General features: G+C 53.2%; 1 protein-coding gene across 1 annotated transcript; it reads left to right on the top strand.

The window, feature by feature from the left end:
* Window positions 1–1753: 1753 nt before the first annotated feature.
* Window positions 1754–17233, top strand: LOC102086464 (mucin-2). The gene is made up of 5 exons (XM_065071521.1): window positions 1754–2139; window positions 12020–12490; window positions 13570–13899; window positions 14064–14230; window positions 15040–17233. Exons 1-5 carry the CDS (start codon window positions 2073–2075, stop codon window positions 15082–15084), a joined length of 1080 nt encoding a protein of 359 aa, XP_064927593.1. The 5' UTR covers window positions 1754–2072; the 3' UTR covers window positions 15085–17233.
* Window positions 17234–21239: the final 4006 nt, after the last annotated feature.

Below are 21239 nucleotides of genomic sequence, written 5' to 3'. Positions count from 1 at the left end.
ATAGCAGTGACCTGCAGGGCGGCTCATCTGCCCAGGTTTATCATGCTGCTCACAAACCCCTTGGGGAGTGCCAGCCCAATTCTCTCCCTGTCCCCCAGCTGTTGAAGATACCCCGTGCCACGTCTATACGCTTAATTAAAGCAGAGGGACCAGGTAACCTTGGCAACGGAGAGCTGCTGTCTGTAAGCCAGCTGAGATGGATATCATTTCAGCATCTCCAGAGACCAAAGGACAGACGTGAGTCAGAAGCTTACAGGCATCAGACACGCTCAAGAACCGAGGTCGCAGCCAGAAGCACCAATGTCCCGTGGAGCCCATGTCCTCCCCAGGGGTGGGTGCCAAGGGTGTCGAAATGCCCTGGTCCCTCGTTGGTGAGATTTGGCAGGCTCTGAGGTGCCGGGTCAGGTGGTGCTCACTGTGGCACCAAGAGCCCAATCCTGTCTGGCACAAAGGAGGCTTTGCTCTGCCGGGCAGCCCAGTGGCATCTAGGGGAGAGCAGAAGACTCTCATCACTTAGAAAATGTTGTAAATGTGTTTAAAATAATTCCATTTTGAACTGGGAAATTTGTATAAGCCAAATTACTTCTGCCTTAACAGGATGCCAGAAATGATACATCTGGTTTGGGGGGGTGATAAGTGGCAAGCAGCTACAAACATATTTGCAATGAGAGGCTGAGATTTATTTTAAAGAGATGGTAAAAGGCATGATCGGTTCTGCATCAGATAGACCCTCTTTTCTTATACCTGCCTCTGAACTGCGGGCAGGATGTACCCAGGAGCCCAACACTGAAGACAAAAGGCAAGACCTCTTGGGGAACAAAAATATCCATTTCCATCTTCCTCCTCTGTCCTGTGGTGGTGCAGACACAGCTATCCGGTTGGAGAAGGGGACCCACAGCCCCACCTCTGTCAAAGCAGCCTAAGAGGGGGTCAGCAAGGACCACGCCATTACGTGGGACCCTTGGATTCCTCTGAGGTCCCATGTTCTTTGCACCTTATGGGCAAACCTTTCTAAATCAGAGAAATCCTAAATCTTCCTGCTGTTCCTGTAAGAGCTGGTGGGGCAGGACAGGAGGGCTCACACCAGCTGCACCACATGAGGCTGCAGTCAGAGAGGAAACACCATGACAAGGAATTTGCAAGGAGGTTTTTGGTCCTTCCAGAGAGCAGCCTTGGTGCAGGGTGCCTGGCTGGGCACCAGGCCAGCACCAGCTTCATAATGGGGTTTCTTCTTCAGAAATGCCAACTAGAAGAGTGTGGCCAGACTTTCTGAAGGATGGCTGCTGGCTTAACCCTCACAATGCCTGGATGGATCCCACCAGCCCCCAGGAGGCTGGAAGGGATGTGGGACCAGGGGCTGCCCCATGGGCAGCAGAGTGCCCTGGAAAAAGAGCTGTGGCACCTGGCTCAGGCCTGGCCATGGCAGCATCCAGGGCTGCTCAGAACAGCTCTGCATCCAGCTGTGCCCATAGACCCTGGTACCATGAAACAGTGCTGGGGCCCCAGAGTGATGCCCCATGTTGGGCTTGGCTGCTGTCCCCATCCCTGTATGGGGCAAAAGTGGGGTGCCAGGCTGAGCTGGGGGTGCCACGCAGGACCAGACCAAGAGATGGTGAGGGCCTGGGCTGGGGTCACTTGGACCAGCACGTGGTGCAGGACTGGGCTGGGGATGCCCAGCACACGGAAGGACCGGGCCGGGGGTGCCCTACACAAACCAGGGGTGACCGGTTCGAGGATGCCGGGGCCAGCGAGGGACTGGACCAAGAGCGTCCTGCCCCAACCGGGAATGCTGGGGACCAACAGATGATGCCGGGGGCGGTGCCGAACTAGAGCGAGAGTGCCGGAGACCAACCAGGACCGGACCGGGGGTGCTCTGCTCGAGTGCTGGGTACCGAACCGGGAGGGGCGTGGGCGGTGCGGGGCCGGACGGGGCTGCGGAGGGTGCTGGTGGTGCGGGGGCTGGCGGCGCTCCCCGCCCCGCGCCTCCGGGGCTGGGGCCGGACCACGTGCCGCCCGCCCCGCCCCGGCGCCGCCCCGGTGCCGCCGGCGGAACCAGCGCGGATCGGCCCAGCATGGAGGGGACGCGGCGCACCCTGCTCCGCCTCGCTGCCGCCTGCTGCCTGCTCTGCGCCCTGCCAGGTACCGGGGGCGGCCGCCCGAGGGGCACCGGGAGGGGTGGGGACGGCCCGGGAGGTCCCCCCGCGGCGGAGAGCGCAGCATCGGGGGCAGCCGTCGGGGCAGCGCCGGGGCGCGGGCGCCTCCGTCCGCTGGTGGGGCTGGGGTAGGAGGGTCTGGGGAGCCCTCCCTGAGGACGGAAGCCTCCAGGGAGCAGCGCCCCGGCCCGGATCCCCAAACTCGGGCGAAGTGCCCGCGGCCCCGGGCGCCGTCGCCCCGGCGGGCGCGCAGGTCTGGTCGCCCAGAGATGCTCGGGAGTGCCCGGGCGAGCCCCGCGCTCAAGGCAGCGGCGAGGCCGCCCGCCCCGGCCTTGCCCATACAAGGCAGCTGCAGGCTCTGCTCCCCCGCCGGCGGAGCCGGGCCGGGTTCACCTCCCCAGCCCAATGGGGAGCCCGAGGGGACGCGCGGGGAGCGGAGCAGTGAGCCCGGGGGCACTCGCAGCATCCAGCCCTGCGAGGCCCGTGTCTCCAGCCCTGCAGCTCTTGGGTGCCTACAAGCCGCTGCTGAGTTTCCCACCGAGGGGACCGCGGACAAAGCCCGAGCTCTGCCGCCTCCCTGCAGGCACAGGGCGCCCATCCCGTCGCGCTGTGGGAGAGGAGGCGATGCCAGCGCGTGGGACAGAGCAGGAGCCAGACCCCGGCCCCGGGCAGCCTCTCCCACGCTGTGTTTCAGCTCGGCTCCACGCGCAACATGTCCCCACGTGCGCAGGCACAGTCTGCAGCAGGGCGCTGACAGCCCCGTCTGCCGAGACCCGCCGCATGGCTGGGAGCGTGCCTCGAGTTGGGGGGCTGTCGCCATCCCCCGTGACCCTGGCAGTGACAACGTCTGAGCTGGCATTTAGGGGCTTGCCTGGGGCTCAGGAAGTAAACATGTTCCCTCTTTGTGGCTGAGAAAACCCCTTGGACACACTCTGGTCAGATCACAGCACAGTGACAGCAGCAGTAAGAGACAGAGGGGTGATGCAAAGACACTGGGTTTGTAACAATTGGGGCTGGCAAAACCCCAGCATAGGTGCCCACAGGGCTAAGCCCCCACAGCAAGAGCAGCACTGAGGTTTCGGATGTGGTTTAGGTGGGTTTGAAGCTAAGCATAGGGACACAGCCCCACACCAGCCCCCTGTTTGTGGGCAAAACCTTGGGTAACGCTGTGCTTCCCGTGCGAGTGTGGCTGCGCTGTGGTGGGGAGGTGACCCACCGCTGGCAGAGGAACAGCTCACCAGGGGAACAGCTCAGGATTTCCATCACTCAGGGGAGGAGGAGGAGCTCGGGGCTGCCACTGGCTTCACTGGCCCCATTTCCTGCCCCCAGCACGCTGGGGTTCCCTCGGATGCTCCCTGCCCCAGCTGGCTCATAGGAGCCCTCACATTACAAAGTCCAAGACTGAAACTGCTGGGACATGCCAGAGTTAAAGTTGCACTGGATTTTTCCTTACATGTTTCATTCTTAGCATCCCAATACCGAAGTCTTTTCACAGCCTCAGGAAAATGCATCTATGCAGCCTTGTCCTCATGGATTTTTGGTCCACTAGCTAAGCCCAGCCACAGCTGAGAGAGCAAATACTTTGTGAAAATAGGTGGCATGGAAGAGAGAAAAAACTGCCCCAGAACAAGCACAACCCTTAGTGAGACACCAGAGAATCCCAGCAGGACAGTGGTGGGGGAAGGAAAGGTTCACCTGGAGACTGGCCCTGAAGTCAGCAGTCCCCAAGCCTGTCCAAAACCAGGCTTGTCCCAACCCCGCAAGCTGATCTCTCTGTTCCCAGCACAGATCCTGTTTGCCCCCCCGTCCGGCAGTGCCTGCTCCCACTCCCCAGCCAGGTTTGCTGTGGGGCCGCAGAGGGGCTCTGCCCACCCCAGCCTCTCAATGCAGCCTTTCTTCACTGCCTGCGGAAATCCACTTCCTCCAGCACTGTTAGCCTTACAAATAAAACCCCGGAGTAATTTTGGTCTGGGCAGTTTGCTGCCTTCCCCTCCTGTGCTGAGCTGCCTCACAAGCTACGGGGATGGTGCAGGACCAGGAGCAGCGCGAGCATGTGAAGCCCCATCTGTCGGGACCCGGGGCCATGCACACAGGCGGGCAGCGTGTCCACTTGCAGAGGCCCCCAGCTGATTTGCCATGACTCTTTTCCCCTTCTTTGCCCAGGGCGAGGGGCAGCACGTGGCCCCAGCCCCACCGTGGCTGGACAGCCCTGGCTCTGCTGCACCCAGAGCGGAGCCACAGCTCGGTCCTCTCTTCATGGTGGTACCTCCAGCTGTGTGGGGTAAATAGCGACCCTGCACCCCCTGCCCAGCCCCATCGTGTCGTGCCATTGGTTTTTGATGCCATTTTTGCACATGCTCTTCCCCCAGGTGCCTGGTGGATCTTGGCTCCCTGCTGCCCTTCCAAGGCCTGACCCGTTGGGCAGCACTTACCTCCTCCAGCTCCCTTGGCCACATCCCTCTGGGCAAAGGGGAGGGGGGACAATCCAAAGCATAGAGGCCCCTCTCCGTCCTTTCTTTCCACCGAGACCTTCTTGATGGGCAGAGTGTGCTCTTGCTGCAGGGGTTTCCATCAGCCTGCCTTGCAGTGATGCTGGCTGCCTTCTTCCCTAAAACGCTCGGTGGGGCAGCTCTCGTAAGTCTGAGCGCTGCTGGAGTCTGGGGCCACATCCAGGCACACACTCGCCCTGCATGATCCAAACTGTGGCTCCTCAGGGCAGAGCGTGTCCTCCACGGCCCATTAAACCAGTAGCCACACAGCTGGAAGGTCCTGGGGCTGCTGGGGCCTGGGCAGATTTCCTCATGTCCAGTCCCCCCCCTGCTCACACCACACCATGCTGGAGACCAGGCTCCCTGCTGACATGGGGGCTGCTATTAAGGCAACAGGCTAATTAATTTTCTCCTAACGATGTGTTTCCTCTACTGCAGCTGTGACTCCCAAGGTAAGCTGGCTGATGCCAGAGCTCCCTGCTGTTGCTGTATTATTTGGGTTATGCAGCCCCAGAGAAGGGCAGGTTTCCCAGGCTTCAGGTGCCGTGCGTGTCCCCAGCAGCCTCTGGGCAAAGGGACCTTCATCACGGCTCAAATCCTCCACCAAGGAACAAAGCAAACAATGTGGGGAGCCTCCTGGGCACCTTCTTGCCATGCAGGATTCTTTGTAGCTGCATGGGGCCAGTGGAAAATAACTGGCTGGTGTGACAGTGGTGGCTGAGCAAGGCAGACTGCTCTCCCCTTTTACCTTGCCACGGGAATTCGGGATATGCCCCACTTCCATCTAAATGGGGGATCAGTGATGGGGCTTCACGCACCTGTGGGAAAGCCCAGTTGTTTGCATCTCTCCCCACCCCGGCTGGGTGGGAAGGGCTCCCGTGGCAGGGCCAGGCAGAGCGTGCCACCCGGGGTGCTGCGTCCTGCAGGCAGGCGCTTGGGCTGGCACTGTCCCCCTCCCCATCTCCGGCTCTGGCACCGCGGCCCGCTCTGGGCACGTCTGTGCTGCATTTTGGCTTTTTCTAGTACTGAAGAACCTGTGCTCAGCATTTGTGGTGCCATTTCCAGGGCTGCTCATCTCTGCTCTCACAACTCTGGCTCTGCTAGGCCACCATCAGCTGGTTGTCCCAATCCCAAATGCTGAGCCACCAGACAAGGTGGTAGCTCTGGCACGCTCCTGGCTCCTCTTTTTGCTCCCCAAGGGGTCAGGTTTGAGGCCAGGCATCTGCAGGTGCCCTGGGCAAGCGTCCTCCTGCCTGCCCGGGCAGGCTGGGCGCTGGGCTGTCGCTCCCCAGTGCTGCGCTCACTCAGAACCTCATATCTAATCTGAGCCCTGTCTCGTGCTCGGCTCGTGGCCACCTGCCTATCGGGCTGGAAGGAGCTTCTTGGTCAGGAGACCCGGTTTCTATTCCTGTCCCTTACTGCAGCCCTTGCTTTGCAGCGTGCCTGGCCTGGCAGCTCTCCAGTGCCACGCTGGGCACCCAGCACCCCCAGTTCGGTTCTCCCCCGCAGTTTTGCTACTTGTGCAACAGGGCACAGCTCAGCTTGCAGAAGCCATGAGGGGTGCAGTGAATTAACTTGCTGCTGTGCAAGAGATTCGCTGTGGTCCCCAAACAGGCTGAGAGGTCCAATCCATCCCTGCACCCCATGCCCAGACTCCTTGCAGCAGGTGGAGCCCGTTCAGCCTCCCTCTGCCAGGACGGAGATGGGGACAGTCCTGACACCAGCCCTGGCAGGGAGAGCGCTGGAGTCTGCAGCAAACGCAGCCCAGTGGCCTCCTGACTCCATTGAGGTCCTGCAAGGCATCAAACTGGAGCTGAGCTTACAGAGCAGTTGCCCTTCATACCGGATCTGCGTCCCTGTGCTCACTTCGTTGCAATGACATTGTTTGCACTACAGCATCCCTGAGTGCACCTGGCACCTACCTGGGGGGCTCCAGAAATCTCCTCTGCCACTTGCATTTTTTTTAATTCCAAGCTTTGAGTTAAGACGACATCAGGCTCAGCTGGGATCTAATGAGCAGCTCCTCCAGTTCTGCTTTTAAATGAAATTAGGAGCCTTGGTTTTAAATCCCACTATATGGTTTTATTTGCATTTATACTCAGGCTCTGTTTCCTTGAAGAGGTTGTTTAATTACCGTTGGTTGGTAACCATAAAAATGTAATAACTGGCAACAAAAGATAATTTCTACACCTAATGCAGTACTTTGCTAAGCAAGAGGATATAATATAATTGCGTAAATACATGTAAGTTGCAGCTTATGCTGTTACCTTTTAAACATACTAATTTTGCATTTTACTAGGTTGTTTGTGACTTGAGCTGTTACATATGCTTAAATGAAAACTGAATTCAGTTAGTGCACAAAAATAGCATTTTAGAAGGGTTTGGGTGCCTTTTCAATGAATCAGAGCAGTGGTTTGACATGCATTCTGTAGGAAGCTGATGTAAGTGAGGTGCTATCTGCAGGCAGTGACAGCCTGCACAGGAGGATACACCCGCACCAGGGAGTCCTGATCCACAGGCACTTCCAAAATCCTGGTGGATCTTTTTGTCTATGTGCTCAGCTCTCCCCTGGGTCTCTGTGCGCCTCCTCTGGGGGTGACTGCAGCCTGCACCCCGCTGCCCTGCTCTCCCTCGAGCCCTGACAACCAGCCTCCGATGCCTTCTTTACCTTACACAGCCTTCCTACAGCTCACCCTAAGAAGGATTTTAGAAATGGTGATAAAGCCTATGGATTGAATTTGGGTTTGTGTTGGCCCTCGGGGAGCTCAGGCTGCTGTTCCTGGCTGAGACAGGAAGGAGGGTGCAGAGGATGCTGCTGGGACTGGGGCAGGAGGGTTGTGGCAAGAGCTTGTCCGCAGGTTGGTCCAGCTGCTCTGTCTCGCTGCCTTGTTTTATTCTGAGAAACAAATAGATGGTGGAGTGGCTGCTGTGGCAGAGGATGGCGGAGATGTCCCCGCTCTGCATGGCTGCCCTGACACAGCAGCGGTGCTCTGTGCTGCTTGTGCAAATCTTCCTCAGCCCCTCGCTTGGCCCCAGCCCTGAAACTTGGGCAGGGAGCGCAAAGCAGGAACGGCCCCATCTCCTGCAGAGCTGGCTTCCTTCACGCCTCTCCGTTATGGCATATTTATACCACGTCTGCTCTGGAGCTGATGGGAGCTCCGGCTGATGTGTGGAGGTCCCTCGGTGCTGTCACGCAGTGCTGGAGAGGGGCTGAAGCTGTGGGCTGGTGCTCAAACCCTCCGTTCCCTCGCAGAGCAGGGAGAGTTTCCCACCCTTGTCCAAGGCAGGGGCTTCTCAGCTGGCCGCATCCTTCCTCCCTTGGGGCCGCTCTCTTCCTTTGCCCCTCTCGTTTCCCAGGCAGAGGTCACTGCAGTCAGCACTGTCTGATGGGAGCTGCCGCTCCAAATCCACCAGCCCTGCCCTGATGTGGGCTGGGATTGCTGGTTCTCACCACACGCGGGCTGAGCCCGGTGGTTAGCACAGATGTGGGGCAGGAGCAGGGCTGTAGCCAGGGGACCACCAGCCAGCTCTGCTTTAGCAGGCGCTGCAGCGTAACCAAAGCAAACCCCCCCTTGGCTCCCCATCAGGGAAACAGAGATACTGCTATTATCAGAGCTCTTGCTTCCAGCTGGTCCTGCTTCCAAACTTGCAGTACCTAGTTGTTTTATTATGGATCCAAAGGTGACTGACTGCACCTTCACCAGCTGTCTTGAGGTGCTGCAACTGTCAGGCCTGGGAGGATCCCAAAACAAGTGAAGCATCCACACCAACTCCTTCCCTTTCCACCCAAGACAAGAGGTGCCTGGTTCCCACCTGTCTCCAGGAGGCGATGAGGGTGATGTCGTGGGCAGTGCAGCCGCAGCCTCCCTGGCACATGGTGCAGGAAGCAGAGCTCCTCCAGGAAGACGCCAGAGTAACGAGCTCTGACCTGCGTCTCTATAAGTAACTGATAAACAGCTAAAAACATCATCAGTCAGTGACGGGAGCAGCAGTGACTGCGCTGGGGATTTTCCGACCTGCTGGGCAGTGAGGATCCAGAGCAAACCGCAGCGGCTGGTCCACGTGGGGTTTGCTGGGTCTCGTCCAGCACAGCCAGCGCAGCAGCTTCACGGCAGAGCCGGGCTCTCCTCATGCTCTGCAGGGTTCGCACCAGAGCTGGGTGGGAACAGGTTGCCTGGTTAGGTGATAAGACTGTGGGAAACAAAGTTGTGGCATTGCAGAAATGGTGTAGCAAATGTTAATGCAAGACCCTAGAGGAGAGTATTTTTATTTTAAAACAAAACTGAAGTAAAACTCCTTTGCATTTGCACTCTTTAACACACACATGCTCACAAGTACCAAGTTGCGCCTGTCGGGTATGTCCCCAGGTGCTTTGCTCGGTGACTGTGCTGGCTTTGGATGTGCCCTCGCCCCCTAGGAGCTGACAGACGGTGATGGTGACCTTTTGTCTCTCTGTCCCCGAGTGATCAGGATTTACTCACTATGCTTTGTTTCCTTGTCCATCTTAAGGCTCTTGCCTTGTTCTCTATCTTCCCACCATCATCTCTTAATGGCTTGAGTCTTTGGTTTAGCTTGTTTTAAGCTCTCCCTTTTTCCAGGCTCTCCTTTGTCTCCTGAGCTGGGTGTGCTGTGATGTGCTGGATGATCTGCTATCCAGGTGCCATCAACTCCTGCCGTGCTCAAAGGCGCCTGAGCGGGACCCTGCTGCCCCAGCGGTTCCCCTTCCTGCGCCATGCCTGCCCGTTTTAACATCTCTTTTGCAGTTCTCTACAAACCAGGTTTTAAACACCACAGCACTGTGTTAGGCCAGACCCAGGCTGGCTGCTGCTACAGCACAAGCTGCAGAGGTCCTGCCACCTTCCTGTGGGATGCAGGGCTGGAGCAACCCATCTGCCCGGGTACTGCTGCCTTGGCGGTCGCGGACAGTGGGAAGGAGCCATGTGGCTACTTAGGGAGAGAAGAGCTTAGGGAAATAACTCCTACAGCTAAATCTCCCTCTTGCAGACAGCGGGGAGCTGTGTGTGGAGCCGTCCTTATTTGCAGGGTGGGGGGAGCTGCTTGTCCCCACAAACCCTCCTGTCCCGCAGCACCTCCTGGCAGCCATGCGGGTTCCTGACCCTGGTGAGGTGCCCTGGTGTGGAGAGCGCAGACTTGCCCGCCCTCCCCTGGCTTTCTTTTTATAGCCAGAAGCTGGCAGGACTTTTTCAAACTTGCGCAGACCTTTGTGCAAAACAGCTCTCCCCAAATCTTTCCTCCACGTGCCCCCAGTCTCAGTTTGCCGCCCCACGGGAGGCTGTCCCAGCCACAGGCCAGCTATTCAAAGCAGCACGTAGCCCGGCACGCCGCTGGCCGGGCACCTGGCCACCACCTTTCCTGTTTACCCCATGGTGACAACGCAGCTCTGTGTGCGGCTCTTGCTGCGTAGGAGCAGGTAGCCGGGTGTTTACAGAGCGAGCATCTGCCAATGCCCAACCGGTCAAGAAACCAGTTTCTGGCATAGCACTATTTGTAGTTTTGCTTTCTCTGAGAGACTGCAAATAATAAAGTGTAGACATTAACACCTCATGAATACATTTAGCTTTCCATTTAGCTATAGCTTTATTCAGCATGACTGTAGATAAGGGCAGCAGCAAACAATCAAAGCTTAAAGAACAGTTTTTAAAAGTACCAAGGCCTCATATTTGTTCTGAAACTGTTTTAATTTCAGGGAACACAGGCTCTGGGGCTGCTGGGATCCCACCCAGCAGGCAGCACGCTGAATAGCAATACTGGGTTTGGGGCTGGAAACTGTCACATGAAGAGCTGTGAGCTTTGGCGCCTGATCCTGGGAAACGCAGCGCTCAGCTCTTTTCCTTGCAGGTGTTACTGGTGTAAGCATATCCCATGCCTTAGCTCCATTTCAGAGAGCAGCTTGCCTTGTTTAGAGGTGCGTTGTGCCAAAGACAGCTGGATCCAGGCAAGGCCAAGGGGAGCATCACTTCACGTTGAAGTTGCCCCAGCTGGGGGTCCCCTTGAGGGCTCGTTCTCCGAATGTGCGGAGCGGGGCTGTGCATCCGCTTGTGCATCCCCCACAGGAGCCCTCCCGGGACAGGGGCCCGGGCCGGGGGAGCACAGCGCCGTCAGGCTGCTGCCAGGCTTGGAATCTCCAGCCGGTCGGGGTACTGCAATGGTCTCCTGAGGGAGGCGCGTCCTGTCTTTTTTTAGGGCTCGTTAAGTGCTGTGACTGGAGAAGGGCTCTGATAACTGTGTCTGTTCTGAAGAGCTTTTAAAAACTGCTGAGATTTCCCCAAAGCCTTCATATGAGAATGGGCTGCTTTGCTGATGGATGAATGTTTCTTGGTTATGGCATCTGCCTCAAATGCTTCTCCATTGTGCAGAGAGTGAGCGTGAAGATGGGTTTTTTTCAGTACCTTGATTTTTTTCTGTAGTTGCCTCATCACACCTCTGTGGCTTGGGTAGAAACTTGAACAGAAATCATCAAAATACTGACCATGTGATGTTTTTAAATTGGCTGGAGAGTCCATCCTGATATGGCTACATTTTTCTGTTTGGTTCTTTTTTCCTGTTTACCCCCCAAAAACCCCTCACAGGATCCGTGTTTATGAACAGGCGGTGTAAGAGCCTTGTGGTTTTCCTCCTCCCGCCTGCTGTCACACCGTCTAGCGGCTGCGGATCCACAGGGGATCCCTCCTCCCTGCAGGTTCCTGCTGGAGAAGCCCTGTTTGCTGTAATGAGAGACTGAGTAGGTCCCCATTTCTGTGACAACAGTCGCACTTTGTGGTGGTGACGTGTTCATAAATACCTCGTGAAGGCAGCTCCCAGAGCTCCCTATGAGCTGTAGTGCTCTCTTGCTACCCATTTCACCTTTCCCTCTAGCAGCAAGCCCACACTACTACTAAGATGACTAGCAATATACGCTTTATCCTTGCCAGACACAGACATTTTAAAGATCACTTTTCTATACTTAATCGGGCCAGGGGATCTAGTTCCCGTTTTTCCCCACTTATACTTTTTCTACACCATTTCTGCCTCTTTCCCAATAAGCCAAGGAAGATTTATCTTATCTTCCGGTCTCAGGTGGTACTTTAAAATGAAAAAAACCCTCTAAAAAGCTTTGAGGTGCTCTAGTGTAGAGAGTTATTGATACTGACCCCAGAGAACAGGAGCACAGGGTTTGACAGGGAGGAGGGTAACGACAGGTCCCCTAGAGCAGGTCCCTGCTTCAGGGAGACCAGGAGGACAGAGGAGCTATTTGAATCCCTTCCCCAAGTGTGAACCTGTGCTGGATTTGGAGGTAAGGGGACGGAGATGGTCAATGTTTCCCCTCTCAGTGTGGCATCTCTGAAAAACTCATCATTTCTTAACTCTGTTCCATAGGACACAGCCAGACGACAGCAGAGACCTTGGGGGCACCATCACCTTTTCTTAGCACAGTACTAACCTCGCATCAGCCAAAGGAAGCCTCTGACTTCAGCCCAGTGACTACCGCTGTTCCCGACACAAGCCTGGATAAAAACTTGACTGCTGCAACGCTCAATGCCACTGGAGCCCACACGATGGAGATGGAGGATGCCCCCGTCCCTACCACCCCCATGGTGGGCACCAAGGCTGAGGGACTGCAGGCTTCCAGCACTGCCAGCCCCGCGGACGTCACGGTTTCACAGCATGAGCACCACAACATGAGCTTGTCAGTCAACAGTAGCACTGAAATCCTCCCCACCACCCCGACTGCCAGCACTCTGGAAGACAACCAGCCCCACCACGAAGTCACAGAGCCCTTCAGCACAACGGAAGAAATGGATGACGCCAGCAGTGCAACCCCCACGCTTCCTCTCAGCAGTGCGCCGGGTGAGGTTTTGCCTTTACTGCCTGTGCAGAAAGTCCTGCCCCAAGGGTGCCCAACCTGGAAGCTTCTGTGAACTCTCAGGGGAACTGGAGAGAGGGAGAAAAGCGGAATGAGCCATTAAGCATGTCCAGTTCAGTGGGACTGACTTGCAGAGGTGCTGCTAGTTCAGCATCCTCTTTGTAAACCCCATTAATTATGGTATTAATTGTGCTGGCGGCTTGCTGATGAGGACGTTGATTGTGTGCAGGGAAGTGTTTAATATTCCTCATCTGAAACACTGTGCTTCAGCAGTGCTGCCCAACTGAGCTCTTCCCGCACCAGGGCTGGGAGCTCAACAGGAGCCTTCCCTGCTGCCTGCAGAATGGGGCAGCGCACCCTCACTTGACACAAAGCATGGAGATGGGCAGGCACGAGCATCAGCGCATCCATCCCTGGGCAGCCATGGGAACCCCTACCGCACCTTCAGATCCCTCTGGGCAGCATGGCAACAGGTTATAGGGGGTCTCTGATCCCAGTCTCACCCACCTTGGGGCCTGCCAGGCTGTCACACGCCCCTGATGCAAGGCAGATGTTGATTGACCATCAGTTTGCATGGTGTTGATGCACAACTGCATCCCGGCTTGTGTCATGGGGCCCTGCTGTTCTGTGATACAGGGACACAGCCTCAGGGGATGCTGCTACCCAGTCCCTGGGCAGCCCCTTTGTGCTCCCAGTGAGGAGGGATGAGACCTTTCCTGGTCTCTTGCTCTGGGATTATCCCCAGTTCTGTGCAGAGCTGTTTGTGGATTCTCTGCTTGTCCTTTGTCCCCAGAGGACAGGACTTGTGGGCCCAGCTGAGACTGGCTGACATGGCGGATTGGCACATATGAAAACCAAGAGGACTCTCTGCACTGTGGTTTATGGCATGGCCCAGCTTGGCTGTGCTATAAGATCTGCTTGCTTTCCAAAGGGTTGTCAATAACCTGCTTTGCCTGTAGTCCCAGTAGTTTTCCTTACAGCCTTGCTTCCATCTCATCCGGTCCCACAGAACTGTGCACTTGCGCTTTATCCTTTGAAATAACTGCTTGTTCCTATTTTGCAGCAACAACTAACAGCTCTCACCTGGGGCCTTTTGATGGGCAGACTGTGGGGCCCACAGCAGCAGGGTCTGAAACCAGGCCCGGAACGAGCCCTGCGGGTGCCACAGAGGAGAGCACCGTGGAGCCCAGAACCTCGTCTGCTCCCATCTCCGCTGCAGGGACCACGTCCTCCGCTGCCGCCTCCAGTACCATGACAGTGACACCCCATCTGACCAGCTCCATTTCTACCAGCACAGCTGCCATCCCCACCAGCACATCCACACTGGAGCAGCCGTTAGAGCCCATGCATGAGAAAGCTTCTGTGTTGGATGTTGGTGATGATGAAAATCCAGGTAAATGCTCTGGTTTTGTCCCTGCTCTCACAAAACATGGCAAAGGGTTGGGGCTACCTCAAATTGCCTCTCAGTTGTACTGAGCAGAACCAGAAAAGACAAGGCTTTGCTACTCCAGCCCTTGAAGGCTCTCCTTTGGCCTCACTCCCTTGGTATCCTTGCAGAGCTACCCAGTTCTCCTTCGGCCGATACAACGAGGGCTGATCCCTTGGTAATCACCGTGATCTCTGTCTTCATTGTCATGGTGGGCATCCTAGGCCTGGTCGGCTTCTTGAGATACCGCCAACACAACAGCCGCATGGAATTCCGGCGCCTGCAGGACCTGCCCATGGTGAGTAACGCCCTCAGCCCAGCCTGGCATGGTCCGGCTTGCTGCTGGCTGCTTTGCAGTTACCCAAAGCATTGCTAATGTAGTAGAAGGGGATTTGCAGCAGCAAGAATGCTCATCACAACTCCTGTTCCCTCTTAGGTCCCTCTCCTTCCATCCAGGGTTTGAATCAAGACAGCAAGTCTCAAGGTTGGCCACTAAAGAAGGTCTCTGCCTTCCCCTCACTCTGCAGGGGAATGCTAAGAGGTTAAATAGAGAGAGGAAGGGAAGTTCCATCCAAACTTCCCCTGAAATGACACCTTCCTAGCCTCTCCTCCTGTACTTTGACATATTTGCTTTGTGACTATGACAAAGCAGATTCTGTGCTCTGTTCCTGAGGAGGCTGTCCATCTGTCTGCATCTGACCCCTCGGGGATGTAAAAAGATATGAGGGTTTCAGAGGCTGGATTAGCTCTGGGGAAGCTGCACCTAACTCACTGTGCTATTTGGGACAGAGGAGTACCGATTCCCTTCTGCAGCTACCAAGCAAGCTGATGCTGTTTCAAGCTGAGTGGAGTTTTCCACATTCCTGCAGCAGACAGGCTCTTCCTACATTCACCTCTTCTTTCCAAAAGCTGGAGCATGAGGGGAGAGTGACAGTCCAGAGATCCAGGAATTGCACAGGGACAGCATTCAGGTGGATTGCTGGGCAGATGGCCACACAGTGACAGTGTGGATGAGAAGGCTGTGCTGCCTGCACGGCACTCTTCCAGACTGGCGCTGGATGCCGTCGTGCAGATGTCTCATTAAAGCACGCTCTTCTCTGCTTCTAGGATGACATGATGGAGGACACCCCTCTCTCACTCTACAGCTACTAGGCAACCAGCCTGGCCGGCTGAACTTCCCAGAGGAGAAGGCCTTGAGGACTTGGTCCCAGATGATCTGCTGAGGAATGAGGGGCTGTGATTTGCACACAACTGAAAGATCCTTTTCAGATGGCTTTTGGTTTTAGATATTTTAAATAGTTCAGTGTTGAAGTTTCTATGCTGGGAATCACAGTCCAAGTCTGGCCCTTTTCTCCAGGCTCTCCTCAAAACAATGCCCCAAAGACGTGCCTCCTCCTTTTAGTATGGTGACCAATTAGCCAAGACAACCTTTGCCTTCATGTTCTGCATGGATCTGTTCTGTCCACCTTGGCCGCTGCTGCTTTCAAAGGAGGCGGGCAAGTGATCCATACAAGAGCTGTTAACACTGGTCGTGTCAGCACAGTGCTAGCAAAGGGCACTGCTGTTTTCTGAGGGAGCCAAGGATGTGGAAATCAGTCATCTTGGGCCCCCTCTCGTTCTGTATTTTTAAGGTTGTTTGGTTTGGTTTTCTTGCACTTTTTTTGTTCCTGTTTCAGCTTTAGCCCCAGGATTGGCACTGCCCATCCTGAAACACCTACCAGGAGGATGTCAGACTGCTCTGCTTCCTTCCTACATGTGTATCTTTTCTCTTTAACCAGGGAAGACTGTTTTGTGGCCACTGGAGAAGTGCCCTTGCTACTTGATGTTGCTTTGAAGTTTCTGGGAGGAAAATGAACATAATTTTAACTTAACAAATCTCAATAGAACCTAGTCTATTGCCAATTAGACACACTAATTTGGCCTCACCAAAATTAGGAAACTGTGTCTCACGTACTTGATGCTTTCAGCATACGCGTAAACTCCTTGCCCAGGCTCAGTAAATGTTTTGGGCCATTTCCCTGCCTGGATCGACACGCGCCTTTCCTCAGGTACCTCCCATTTTGCTGCTAGCATCTGATTGCTGAAAGTTGTTGTACAAAACTGGTACTGCATTCTTCCTCCTCTGCTATGCAAGGTCGAAGCTCCTTTTCCTTCTGATGTTGGTCTTTGAGCTAGTTGTCACAAGAACAGATCCTGGATGTAGGTGCCTTCTTCCCTTTCCCTTTCTAAGTGTTAGGCTGATTAGATTCTGCACTTTCGCCTCAAAATATCACTGCTGTAGACTACATCCAAGGCTCTTGAAGCCCCTCAAGGAAACCCACAGACCAGAGCCTCTGAGTGTGAGTCAGGATCTTTTGGTGCACTCGCCTCAGAAAGACCAGTGTGCATGACATGAAAGTCTTCGTGTCATTAACTCCTGCTCCTGTTTCCTAATTCGCATTTGACTGCTGGTAAAGCGAAACACATGCCTTCTCTCGAGTGTTTGATTTTGGACTAAGCCAGTTGCTCCCTCAGGATATATCAAGGGCTACAGATTATCTACCACATTGCTCTTACAAGCCTCAGTCTCTCCTTTCAGTAGCAACACTCACTGACCCACAAAGGACAGATACCAGGCCTTACTAGCAAAATTACCTTTTTTTCCCGGTGTTGTTCTTGCTTGTCTTAGCAGGGAAAGGGGAATTTGCTCATCAGCAGGGCTCAAATTATCTGCAAAGCCCAGAGATGGAGGAGAACTGGTCTGGGTCAAATAGATGAAGTGGATAATGCAGCAGTTCCTCCTTCCCGCGTTATCTTCTGAAACGGCTGACAAATGGCTGCAGCGCAGTTTGGGTTCAGCTGTTGGCTTTGGCCTTGCATCTGTTTACTGTAAGGATGCCCAGCAAAACAGGGAAGAAGGGTTGGTTCTCTCCTACTATTATTGCATGGAAACTAAAGGGCAATTGTCACAACTCCAGAGCTTCTGTATCAAGCATTGTCTGCACAGAGCAATCTCCCTAGCTACAGACTTGTTTTCCCAGCCGGAGGGCAGGGTGCTACTGGTTTTTGGCACAAAGGGAGGCAAGTTAGTGGTGGAAAATAGAACTCCATCCTGGCTGGAACTGGTGCAGGCTGGCATAGCTGGAAAGTGTCTCTGCACACAACTGAAAGGGCAGGGGCTGGTTGTTCTGGTTTCCCATGCGTCACTGTCCAGGGGAAAGGGGTGAGCAAGAAAACTCACCCAACACCAAAGTGCAACTTTCTTTGTAAAATATGTTAATAGTGGATTTTTTTTTTCTGCAATAAAGTTACAAATGCCAAAGGTGTTCTAGTCCTCATATTTTCATTGGACACATCTAACTGAAAAGCTTTTGTAGATCACAATGAATCCTGTGATAAACAGCAGCTGTTTGGGGCAGGAAGACTCACAGAGCTGACACCAGTGAATGCCAGACAGCTGTAAACCACAGCTCTATGGGCTCAGAAGGACACCAGCCCCTGTTTGTGTTGCTTCTTGTCAGGGTCATTCCCTGTCTGGGTTGACTGAGATTAATTTCTATATGGTTAAATCAGATTAAATGTCTTAGAGAACCACACTAGACCAAATAATCTAACATAGACCTTTAAGGACTCTCTTTCCTTTGCCTCTGAAGATATCCTTATTGTCATCTGTTGTCAAGTGTAACCTCGAACAGCCAGCCTCTTCCAAACCTAAGTAGCATCTTCTGTCATGCTGCTTTCTATAGTACAGAAGACAAAGCAAACTGAAAGGCACGTACTTCTTTTTGTTTAGCTTTATAGCTGTTTTGAACTCTTCCCTTTGGAGCTCAGACCCACAGGGAGGTAAGTGCTCCTGGTTGGGTTCAAAAGCCCGGCTCTTGCTACAGAGCTGATTAGAGTCTCTCCTGAGTGAACAGTCTCTCCCAGCTGGTACAGTACTTGGGCAAAATCATCCACCTCATGTCATAGACAGTTTGTGTTACAAGACTTTCTACTGCAAAAGCAAAATATGGTGAGTGAAAATAATTGGTCATTTGGCTTATGCTGTTCTTGAAAGAGTTCCCACAAGGAATCTAGAAAAGCAAATCCCTAGAAGATCTAGAGCAAAGGGAGAGCAAGTAAAGACTTCTAAGCCTAGCAAAGTGCTTGCTGAGTAATCTGAAGACTTGGGGGCGAACTCTAAACCCTGCGGACATTTCAGTCCTGTCTCAACACACAACCATGCAAAACAGAAGAACTAAGTAACAGAACAAACACGCTTCAACTAAGCCAGTTTTCTCAGGTCTGAAGTCAGCACTGTTCTGGTGGTTTATGTTGGAGTTCCCTGTCTGTGTTCTGCCTTCTTACCACCAACCCCACTTGGAGCTGATTCATTCTCTGCAGAACAAACTGTTGAGCTGCCTCCTTAGAGATGTAGCACAAAGCAGAACTGCGTTGGAGAGGCAGCAGCAGGACAGGCTTGTGCAGGCAGCCGCCCTCCGGAGGCACCAAACTGCCTCTGCCCAGCCAGGTGATGCAGCCTCTGAGGTGGCCAGGTTTGGAGATGGACCATGGGCCAGTTGTGTGGGCTCCATCTTTCCCAGGCAGCAAAGCACACTGAAAGAACCAGAAAACAACCGCTGCCAATTTCAGCACGTCCCCTTGAACACAACCCTTGCTTTTGATGAGACTTAGTTTTAATGCCTCCTAGGCTAAAGCACAATTACATTATTAATTAGCAGGGGAACAAGAATCAAATTACTTATGTTTAAAGCTAAAAAAAGAGGGAAAGAGATAAAAGAAAAGCAGAGTTTAAGATGCACCTGCCTTCTCTGCCCTCCCTTCCTCCTCTCTGCAGACTCATGTTTTGAAGGAAAGGGGATTTGAGCAGCTGAAAAGCGAGAGTGTTAGGGCTGCTGCGCCAAGGGCAGGGCTACCTGTGCTACGTGCCAGTTCTCTGCCCACACAGTTGTCCTTCATGGCTCAGTGCCCAGAGTTTACCTTTAGACACTGTGTTCTCACCATCATGTCACACTGCAAGTCTGTAAATAAGGCTACAGACAGTGTTCAGAGACAGAGAAGCTGCCATGAGGAGCACTGGAGTGGAGAAGGCAGTGTGTGGAACTTGTAAGACCAACAAGCCCATGAGGCTCTCCCATGGATAACAGTCCCCTGTGCTTGCTATCGCTAAAGCAGAACAGAAGAGACCTCGCACTGATCCAGGCAGCAGGAGCGCAGAAGCAAGGCAGGGTAAAGAGCAGTAAACTTTCAGTAATGAAGGCTACGAAATGATGCATAACCTGGGAAGCTTTTAGCCAGTAGCCAAATGATGTTCTTCTCATACCCAGGGGAGAACTGAAAACGCCTCTTGTCATTTCCCAGACACCTTGGAAGGAAACAGGAGACCGCACACCTCCGCATTATTTATACTCAGTTTTCTGTGACAACATTAAATTCAGTAGAAGTGTGGATTTGTCATGGCAGAAGGGGAAGAGTTTTTCCAAATGCACGTCCTGAACCTCTGCCAGGGATGCTCCCATCTAATTGCTACCTCTGCTTTACTGAAGTGGGAGAGAGATCTTCTCTCCACTCCTCCCTTCTGTCTCCCATAAAGAGAAAATAAACCATTCCCTTCCTGTCCATAAAACAATCAAATCTGTGGTACTACTGATATGTAGCTAAGTGATAAGCAAAGCTGGAAGACCATGATTGCTAATACAAAAGTCTCCATCAGTATTAGGCCACTAAAACCATTTGTGTTTGGTTTGGTTTTTTGGTTTGGTTTGGCTTGGTTTTTGTTTTTACACCCCCCAGAACTTTGTAAGATAATCAAGGTCTCCAAACTTCTACATCTATCTACATTTGAATGAAGACTCTTCCCCACTCTAATGTTGCCAGGCATGTGTTTCCTCATAGATCTGAGAAAAATTGACCTTTACCCAAAGCACAACTTCAAAACAGTCTCAGAAGGTAGAGCACGTCAACCTGTCCAGAATGGGACCTTCTAATTGTGTCTGGTGATACATAGCTCTCAAACTAGATCCCCACCATAGCCAATTCTGCAATGTTACTAAGCTTTTATAAGTAATCATTAACTGTTACATAAATAGGGTTCTAGACAGTGTCGAACTTGATCGATCTGTGCATTTTAAAAACAAAGGGATCGATGTATTCATCTGCTTGACAGCCTGCACAGCCTTCCTTGTGCTTTTTCCCACTTCCTGTCTAATAACCATACTTAAAAGACATACTCAACACAGATCTGCCTCCCGTGCACCAGCAGTTTAACAATGGGTAGCCTCAGTTCCTCTGTAATAGTTTTTCTTTTGAAAGACCCATCAGCCAAATAACTCCCTGAACCACAAAACCAGCGTGATCTTGATCAGACGGACAGTGGTCACAGCTGCAAGAAAATAACTATGTGTTTGTTCCTACTGTTCAGCTCCCTCTCTGTTTACAGGTAGACCCAAGCCCCCACCCACTGTTCAAATAAAGAGCTAAGCTACCCAAGGTATCCTCCCAGTCGTAAAACAAGTCTCCCTGTGATGAACTGCCCAGAATTAATATATCCCTGCAGCAGAAGCCTTTTGCTAGCACGCTTTGAACTATAATGGAACATCTGTTGACAATCTCCCGCAGGGGAACTTCTCCCCTCCCCTGTTTTAATCCTCTCTTCTTCAGAAGTAGTCTTGCTCTGAAATTAGACACATCAGTTGCACAGGATGACTCTCACAAGCACTATGGTGTTTCCTTTCGCACTGGTCTTTCTTGGGAGCTGTAGGAAGAGGGATGAGCAGTCAGCCTTGTTCAGTATTTTCTTGAAAATGTGCTGTTATGTCCAAATTCCAAAAGCTTTCAATGCTAAATTACAGGTTCTGCTTAGAACAAGGCAAGGCTCACGGGTTCTGAAACATGCCTTTCAGACAGATTTAGGCACTCGTTTGATTCTGGCTGAGAAGGGTTTTACTGGGGGAAACTGCAAAATTAGCAAAGTTTTCCTTTGTGCTAATCCTGGCTCTGCTTTTGGATCACACAGGCAGATCAAGCCACTAACGTAGCACCGCTTCAATTCCCCTACTGATAAGCATGGGGGCAGGATAAAAAATTGCACTTACTTTTTAAAAAGGATCTCAATATTTGCAGGTGGAAGGCAATCTTCCACAATACTCTTTGTGGCTGGCTAACAGAAAGGGAACCTGTTTTCGAAAAAGGCTGAGAGAAGCATGGGGAAAACAACTCCTGTCCTTACACAGAATTTAACCTGGTGGTGCACACTGAGTGACACAGAATTGGTCTCTCTCTTTTCACTGTTTCTTGGATTCATCAAGGCACTTTCAGGCTCAATCCGA

Source organism: Columba livia, chromosome 8, assembly GCF_036013475.1.
Source record: "Columba livia isolate bColLiv1 breed racing homer chromosome 8, bColLiv1.pat.W.v2, whole genome shotgun sequence".
NCBI classification, from domain to species: Eukaryota; Metazoa; Chordata; class Aves; order Columbiformes; family Columbidae; genus Columba; species Columba livia.
The sequence above is the reverse complement of the archived record's forward strand: the minus strand, read 5'-3'. Positions and strand labels throughout refer to the sequence as shown.

Coding starts and splice junctions, on each gene's coding strand:
- LOC102086464 (XM_065071521.1), top strand. CDS start 2,073: ATGGAGGGGACGCGGCGCACCCTGCTCCGCCTCGCTGCCGCCTGCTGC. Junction 12,491..13,569: donor TCCTCTCAGCAGTGCGCCGG/GTGAGGTTTTGC, acceptor CCTATTTTGCAG/CAACAACTAACAGCTCTCAC. Junction 13,900..14,063: donor TGGTGATGATGAAAATCCAG/GTAAATGCTCTG, acceptor GTATCCTTGCAG/AGCTACCCAGTTCTCCTTCG.